This window comes from Dipteris shenzhenensis, chromosome 15 (genome assembly GCF_047967505.1).
Source record: "Dipteris shenzhenensis isolate YYH24624 ecotype China chromosome 15, Dip_SZ_1.0, whole genome shotgun sequence".
NCBI lineage: Eukaryota > Viridiplantae > Streptophyta > Polypodiopsida > Gleicheniales > Dipteridaceae > Dipteris > Dipteris shenzhenensis.
The window spans coordinates 8022117-8031237 of NC_141610.1; the positions used below are offsets into that span (position 1 = coordinate 8022117).

The 9121-nt window shown below is 41.0% G+C and overlaps 1 protein-coding gene across 1 annotated transcript; it reads right to left on the reverse strand.

Moving 5' to 3' along the window:
* Positions 1–424: 424 nt before the first annotated feature.
* Positions 425–2687, reverse strand: LOC147893302 (uncharacterized). Its single transcript, XM_087386503.1, has 2 exons — positions 2558–2687; positions 425–2451 (listed from the first exon to the last, which is right to left on the reverse strand). The coding sequence occupies exon 2, from the start codon at positions 2228–2230 to the stop codon at positions 806–808; it is 1425 nt and encodes a 474-aa protein (XP_087242629.1). The 5' UTR covers positions 2231–2451; positions 2558–2687; the 3' UTR covers positions 425–805.
* Between the last annotated feature and the right edge of the window lie 6434 nt (positions 2688–9121).

A 9121-nucleotide genomic window follows, 5' to 3' on the forward strand; every position in this document is an offset into this window, starting at 1 on the left:
GTGTGTGTGTGAGAGAGAGAGAGAGAATTTGAAAGAAGGCAAAATAAAAAGAACCAGATATAAAAACTCTTCTCTACGTCAAGCAAAGGATGTCAAAGTTTTGAAACACTATTAAGGAAATTTGACCAAAAAAAGAAAGTCTGAAGCCCTTATATCACTTAATCAGAAATTTAAGGTTTTACACAGTAGATTGAAATCTTAAAATTCCTTCTCCAGAATAAGGTGATTGGACCTTGAATGAGAATCTTTCACACACAAAGAAACCAGGGGCAGAATCATCATGTAAACCCAAGGCGATACAGAAAGAACAACAGAAAAGTATGATGCAACAAAGGAAGAAGCAAAGCAGAGTGAGTACAGCAAAGCTAATGGACATAACTTCAAATTCCTAAATCACATTTCAGAAATGCTCTGAGTTCTTCGACCGTATTGTGAATTGATCATTTAGAAGACCATTTACACAGCTCAGGGGCCTCTTTGTTTCTGAATGCTGCATGAGCACAAGCAAACTGGACCACATAAAAAAACTAAATGATATAACAATGATATGGTACAGATCCCGGTAAGTTATTAAAGCCACCCTGGAAAATTTGACAAACTGTGAATGACGTTGCAAAATGCCACAGACTTCCCCGACTGCTGTAGATGCAAGAACAAAGATCAAAGGTCCTTAAGGTTGATGAACCCTACCATGTAGATTTCGTCCTAGAATGAAGGTTGCAAGTTGAAGTCCACCTCAGAAGCATACTGAAGGTTGCTCGTATGAAAAATGTTTTGACCGAATAGACACAATCACTGCATTTCATTATTTAATTCCATATCTACCCATTTTTGCCTCCTCAATGAGCTGTATGATGCCCATATATTTCATGCTTAATGCCAGGGCCAGAGGAGTTAGTCCCTTATTGATGCTTGCATTGATGTCAGCTCCATGCTGTAACAACAATTCCACCACCTCTTTCTGCCCTGCCTCCACAGCACAATGAAGCGGAGTGTAGCCCTCCTCATCCTTCTTATTTATGTTAACTTTATGTTTGAGCAGCAATTTCACTGTATCAAGATGACCCTTGAACGATGCTCGGTGCAAGGCAGTCCAACCATGTTGATCACTTCCAGTAATTGCTGCACCCAGTACGAAGCAGTCATCAATTGTGCCTAGGTTGTTTTTTCGTGCTGCTCTCTGCAGCAGCTGCTGTAGATGCAAGGAGTCTAGCAAATGAGAGTGCCCATTCTCACGGGCTAAATGATGAGGTACCTTCTGTTCATGATTTCTGACATTCAAGACAGCTCCTCCTCTGACCAGGAACTTTACAATCTCCTCAAACCCAGAAGCTGCAGCAATATGTAAAGCTGTGGAGCCATCCTTACACGTTCTCTCTATGTCAGCCCCATTTTGAACTAACATGACAACTGCCTTGAAATGCCCTGCCAATGCAGCCTCATGTAATGGTGTCCTGCCTTTATCATCTTTTGCATCCTTGTCAGCTCCAGCATCAAGCAACAATTTCACAATTTCAGTGTGGTTCCAAGCAGCAGCAGCATGAAGTGCGGTGCAGCCCCCCCGGGTCTTAGGCCCAGTCTCAGCGCCAGCAGCCAAAAGCATCTTCACAACGTCAGTATGCCCTCCAAGCACGGCCTCAAGCAAGGGCGTCTGTCCACTCTCATCCTTGATATTCACAGCTGCTGCGGCACCTAGAAGTGCCCTTACTGCACCCGAATTGCCTTGCACTGCCGCAAGAAGGAGAGCTGTGCGACCCTGATTGTCTCTCACATTTACGTGCGTATCTCTCAAAACCTCATTGAGAGATTCCCAAGTGCCATGTGCTGCCAGCCTCCAAAGGATCTGATTACCTGTGAAGACGACTTTTAGCGTTGCGTCATTGTAAACATGTTTCTTGCGAGTGGAAAACCAGAGATTTAATTCCGCCTGTGTGGCCCTCCCTGTGGGGATCATGAGGCTCTTAATAAAGAACCTATCGACACTGTAAGGAAAGCTGTCAGGAAAATGATTCTGAGCAACCATCACAACTTCCAGCAACTGTTCTCCGAGGGGCGGGATGATTAGAGCTTGAGGGTGCACGATATATTTTCTGGGCGCGGTCGACAAGACTTTAAATGCGACTGGCATGGTGTGCATCAGATTTTGAAGCCTGATCTTGGCATAAACCTTCTTGCCTGTTTCGAAATTGAGCCTCACTTCCCTGGGGGTGACAACGAGAAGCCTGTCCATAACTATTCGCCAGCCGCTACACACATATCCAGAATCGCCACCTTCTCATAGAGTGTTGCCGCAAAGCGGCAGGCTGAAAAACCAACGTTTCACGGAGAGCCGCAGGAGCTTCAAAACAAAGCAATTCGCATCTTTCCAATTTGAGGCTCATGCGGAGAGATGACAAAGTAGATGCTCCAGGTATGCTATTCGACCACAGCGAAAAGCGAACCAGCATAGCGCTGTAGGGAGATATAGGTGATCAGCTCAGTTCCATGTGTAATTGCAGGAATGAGAAGGAAATTTGCGAGATAAGTTACTGCGCGAAGTTGGAAGGGGGAAAGTTACCGTGGAACGCACAAGATTCGCGCTGTCGCGTAAATGATTCAACACTTGAGCTTGGACAGTGGAAGGCTAAGCCAAGGGAGAATCTGAAGAGTAGAGGGGTGCGATTGAGGCAAGGAAGGGGGGACGCAGCTGGAGGAAGCTATGGCGATGGCGATGGCGATGGCGATGGAGGAGCACAAGAGCAAGAGTCGAGACAAAACCCCCAACGAACTTTTCGCCCAAGACGAAGGACGGCACCCCACAACCAACCCTCTCTAGGTTCCAACCAACCCCAAGTGTCCTGTCTTGGCCTGGCCTGGCCTCACACTCTGGAGCCCTCCTTGTTTCTTTTCTCTTAAGAGACAACAAGTGCTCTTCCGGAGCGAATCGAATGCTAGCATCCAGCCCAGGTGGGCGCACACCCTAATCGAGAGATTCATCCAAATTGTTGTCACTGCCTCCCTGTTGCCCCTCCTTATTTCCAAACATGCCTCTCTCAATCACTCCCTCTCGCAACCTTGCCAATCACTAGCCACAACCATCGGAGAACTTTGCAAGTGTGAAACCTTGTACAAGTGCACCCATGAGTGATTGCCTTTCCAGCCCCTCCCCCCCTCTCAGTTTATTGAGTGAGAATCGATTTATTTCTGACAAGGATGAATCTCTAGTAGCTTTCCACCATCAACTCTCTAGTATACGACCCACTTCTCATTGTTTGTGCAACTATGATTTTCAACCATTCAGTAAATTTTCAATTAGATTTTTCACAAGGAGAGAATCCCTAACCAATATACAATAATAGTGGCTTTTTTAGTTGATCAGCAAATTATCCTTTCAAGTCATCTCATCTAATTTGATTTGGTTTCCAAATTGTTGATGGGGGGATGATGGTTACTAATAATCTAAGGATCAGTATGGAGCACCAAGTTAAGAGAATGATGGTGCATGGCAAGGGTGATGACCCCCTAAGTTGTGTGCATTGCAAGGCCATGATACCACACTAGGTCAACCCACCTCAGTGAGAATCCCAGCTTTGATCCGAAAGGCAAGGTGGGCACAAGCGATGAACATTTCCAATGGAAATGGATTCACCTTCAGTGGTACCCTCCCAGTCGCCCCTAACACCTGGCGTTCACCCACCTTACACTAACCTTTGAGGGCAAACATTATGGCAATACAACCCTTGAAAAGTGACCCCCCTAAATCAACCAGTCTAAACTTGTGTTAACTAACCACATTTTGCCTTACCTTGGCCTCCTTGATTGTCAAACAACTAAATATGGATGTTGTTCATCAATGAGCTTGTACGATACAATTGGTTGCTGAGGAGAATTTGGATTGCTTATTTTTTAGAGTCCATTCCATATTAGCACCTTCTAAAAAATTGCATCCTTCTTCTACAAAATGTCTTTTAGTTTTTCTTCTACTGTAAGGTAAAGAATTTAGGGTGTAGCATAACGATTTGAAGTAAAACTTGCTTCTCGTATCTTTGGAGTTTCAATTTCCATGTGTGCTAGAAGACTTAGTGGAAACCTTTGACCATAATTTGATCACAATTTTCATTTTTTTAATTACACCATACACACGTTTACACAAATTACTATTTTCGATCCCATAATTTGATCACAAAAAACTCCCTCCTAAAACACATTTTTGAATTACACCATACGCAGACTTACTTTTTCCACATATGAATGGCTATCAAATAGTTCAACATCAAATTATTTCATATTATTTACATATTATAGCCATGAGAACATCCTAACGTACATGCACATTTACTTTTTTACTTATGAATGGCTATCAAATAGTCCAACATCAAACCATTTCATATTATTTACGTAGGATACCCATGACAGCATCCTAACATCCTTGATATGAGCATACCACCAATTCAAAGGCATTAGCGCCTCATGGACATTTAAATAGTCAAGTTAGCATACAAAAATTGTAGACTTAAATATGTTCTTGTCTTTATTCTCTTATAAAGGGTAGTTTGAGCGTCACCCTCAATAAGATACCATAATAGCGTATGGGAAGCATGCTAAGGAAACACATTAACAATAGGCCTTTTCGAATCACATCCATGATAAGGCACAAACTCACATGTAGTTTGTGATATAAATATTTACTAACCCATGAGAGCAAAAGAGCATGCATGGCCAGACACAACGTTGGATGTAGCTAGTGATCAATTATATAAGAGACTACTAATGTGAAAGTAGCAATATGATGGAGGATAATATCAAGAATATTCCAACCAACGTCTCCATATGTGGAGAGGCATCTTCATTAAGTTCTAATGGTAACCAAAAATCAATGATTTTAAAATTCAAATGAGATATATCATCAAGGTGGGACTTGTGCTTCGAAGAGCAAGACAAGGGCATTTGTTTTTTCTTAGTATGAATCTAGCCATCTTCATTGACATTTGATTACACAACAAACAAAAGACCTTCATACCATGAGCAACATTACGATTCTTTTTCTGTACATATATGGGATTTCTTGTTGACCTTAGTAGTTGTATAGCATACCACTTAACTTAAAACTTTAATAATGTTCAAAAATTGCAATGAGACAACCAGCATTAGCACACTATTGGGAATAGTGCATACATGTGTGCATGCAGGTGTGTCCCCCACTTTTTGCTCTCTCTCTCTCTCTCTCTCTCTCTCTCTCTCTCTCTCTCTCTCTCTCTCTCTCTCTCTCTCTCTCTCTCTCTCTGTCTCGGTCTCTCTCTCTCTCTCTCTCTCTCTCTCTCTCTCTCTCTCTCTCTCTCTTTCTCTCTCTCTCAACCACTCCTATGTCTTCAACCTCAGAAGGGAAGGGAGGGGGCATTTCTTGGCACAATCATCCACAAGTGATCCCCTACTACAAAACAAGAAGGGGCTTTTGTAGTCGAGTCATTTTCTTCACGATATGCATTTGCATTATGTCTATAATTTTAAGAACAAATTCTTATCATTTTAATGATTATGAGTACTCAATAAAGGTTTTTCTTGAATGATAGCAGAGCATAGATCATGTGTACTTATCTTTGGCAATTAGAGAAGGGAGAAAAGTGATGGAGGCAATAGCAAGGGTGAAAGTATACATTTATACTCTTTGCTTTGCCATGCACTCATTGCTTTATGTTGAAGATAGAGTTGCATTCTAGTACAATGAGCTGTTTTAAATGGGTCTAATTGTATTTCTTTGTCCCATGGCTTATGCATATGCATTTGATAGTTGCACTCCATAAATGTCTAGAATGCTAATCTAATTGAAGAAGCATCCATAATCATGTCAGCATATAAAAGCTAGAATGTTTAACTTTATAATAGGAGAGATTTGAAGGAAGCAATAGATAAGGTGCGATTGGATGGAAGGCATGAAGTATAAAAACATTGCTTGAAGGGAAAAAAATTTGCATTGGAAAATAGATGATCATTCATAGGCGAAAGCCCATTCGACTCTAGACATTTATCAGATGTGAAGGGCCACCAAGAAACCAACACGTGGCAAATTTTGGTAGAGGGCAAGCATTGAACGAACTACACATGGCACAATCACAATAGTGTGGTGGAAAAATATTTTACTACCTCAATTATGAGCAATCACCATAGAGCTGAATTAAAGGATTTGGAACTATTTGGCGATTGAATGATGCATATTCGTGCAATTTCTATGGTGGATATCTCAAATATTTAATGCATTATTGGATGGTTGTGAATGGGTGTTATATGTGGATTTGAGTTGGGAACTTGGCTTCAATTTGAGATGTTGGCTTGAAAAGGTCATCAAGGATGGAGCTCAGTCAAGACACAATGAAATAGTTGGTGGAGAGAGAGAGAGAGAGAGAGAGAGAGAGAGAGAGAGAGAGAGAGAGAGAGAGAGAGAGAGAGAGAGAGAGAGAGAGAGAGAGAGCAATTATAAAAGATGCTACAAAGCTAGAGCCACACACAAGCTACCAAGTAGGGCATGCATCAAGACTATAGGCTAACAAAAATTGCTCAAAAGGAAAAAGGTGAATGGAAAGATAAGCATGTGAATCCTCATTAGAATAGGTTTCAAGGGTATGCTTGTTGTATGGGGCTAAGTCCAAGGATGAACATCAATTTCATGCAAATTGCTTCCTAATCCAATTTGTGGGATTGGATTTGCTTGTAGCTGCAAGCTAATCCAAACCTTATGGTCAAATTTTCATGCATCAACTAGGAAATCTAAGTGGAAAAATCAAATCAACTTGCAATTTTGCATGAAAAATCGATCTAAGGATCATAAATGTGTCATTTTGATTGATATTTTAATGTTTGGGGACATGATTTTTTGCCTCTTGGCTAATTTTTCTTGTATTTTGTACTCCAAGCTCACTTTTCTCTCTCAAACAAGTTTATCTTCAAAATTATCTTTGTGTTAGTACTTTTGCTTGTTTTAACTTGCATACCAACCAAGTTAAGTCTTGCTAGCAAAAGAGGTATAAGAATCCTTCAGATAGTCTTGTATCCCTTGTCCTCTCCTCCGAAGGTCACATCCAAGCACCCAAAGAGATCTAAGACAATTCATATAATGCACTACAACATAATCCAAAATTATGTCTATCGAACTAAGGGTTTAAGTTTGAGAGAGAGTTGCAAGCTTTAGGGCCAGTTGTGCATGGAGGATGAGTTGTAGGGTTGAGGAGGAGTGAACAAGGGTGAGGAGGAGGTGGGAGGTGGAGGAGGAGAAGGGAGGAGAAGGGGGGCAAGGAAGGAGGAGGAGGACAAGGGAGGAGGAGAAGGAGAAGGGAGAGAGGGTGGAAGGGTGGGAGGTTGCAAGGTTAGAGCATGCTATCATGCATTGCTAGTATTGAGGGAGCATGACACAAGGATATCAAGCACATGAACACAATACTAAACTGCATATGCATTTAGGTGTGCAGACCTATGGAGCTGCAAAACACAAGAGAATATTATCTACAATTTTATTCACTACTACCGTGGTGTGAAACCATGTTGTTATTTGTGCAGGTTTGGTCCCCAAATGGAGTTTTTTCAAATTCCACTTCTTTATTCATTTTTGTCTATCTTTCCTTCAAAGACCACTCTCTTTAATCTTTCTTTCCTTCAAAGACCAAGATCATCATTGGGATATTGATTCATGGTGGAGAAACTACTTTCTTACTAGTCTTTTGGATTTTACTAAAGCTTCTCTAGCCTTGTACTTGAGTAGATAGTAGTGTTGGTGGCAAGATGAAATAGTATGGAGACTTGAGACTTGAGTCCATATGTTAACATGCATTTATCAAAAGTGCAATATCATCATTTTTTATTATGGATTGTTGGATCATATTCCATCCTTTAATTATGCATGCTATTAATAGTTCATTTATGTGTCTCTATTAATACATGTGTCTCTGTAGACTGGGATGTCTAGACATACATTGATCAAAAGTGAAATCTCATTTTTTTTAATGATGGATGGTTGGATCATATTCCATCCTTTAATCACTCATGCCACTAGTAATTTATTTTTCTCTACTAATGCACGTGTCTTTGTATCTTTTGTGATTGGGATGTGATGTAGCACTTTTTGCTGAGGAATATTTGTAATTGATGACTTCATGCTTGGTGTGTATTCCATTTTTGTTGACATAAAGTCACTCCTTCTAGATTCTACATATGATCATCAAGGTACCCATATTTCAACGTCAGAGGGATAGAGAGAGAATGATCACACGATGGAGACGAGTGGCTTAAGGCAAAAGTACTCAGATTGATTGAATTTTTAAGGTTGAAAAGTACACATCTCATTTTATAGGTTGGTTTATCCTTATCTTCCACACACCTTATGCATCACTGACAAAGTCACATAGAATCAAATCTAATCTACTCCTAAAGTACAAGTGCCTTTCAAACTCACACAAATCACAAACCCAAAACCCCTTTTATACTCAAACATACACTAGAAGTCTATTTATCACTCTTGCCTTTGAAATACCCAACAAATCCCCCTTTGGAGAAAAGGTGGTGAGACCCAACATGTAAAAATATAATCAATCTCAAACTCCACCACAATGCTACAAAGAGGTGGCCTCACTATGTGCACCTCCATGCCATAGTTGTCCCCTCAATCAACGTGTGACCGGTAGATGAGACCAGCAAATCAGTCACCCCCCTTGGCTCTTAACTAGGTAAAAGCCATATCACAAAAACCTAGAGCTAACAAAAACTTAAAAATAATCATTTTTGGGGGGCTAGCAATAGTACCCTTATTGACTCAACACACACATTAAATATAGATCCCTCATGGTAAGAGATGTTCCTTGTGTAGTTATGCACACAAGTGTGCACATGCTCTTTTGATGATGTGTTGGTGCAGCTCTCAGCATGAATGCCCTTGAAAAATGATGTCTATTTGGTCCATGTAATAGCTGCTTATGGAATTCAACACATGACTCTCTGTTATTGCATAACCATGTGGGTTAGCAGTAGCAGTGACTCTCAAGGGTGTGCGAGGGTAGGTTAGCTGCAAGGGTTGGTGGTTTAGATCTCCAAGTGGTTGAGTCTTCAACGGCCACCTCCCTAATCGTTAGACAGTTCTATGCGCATGTTATTACTAGCA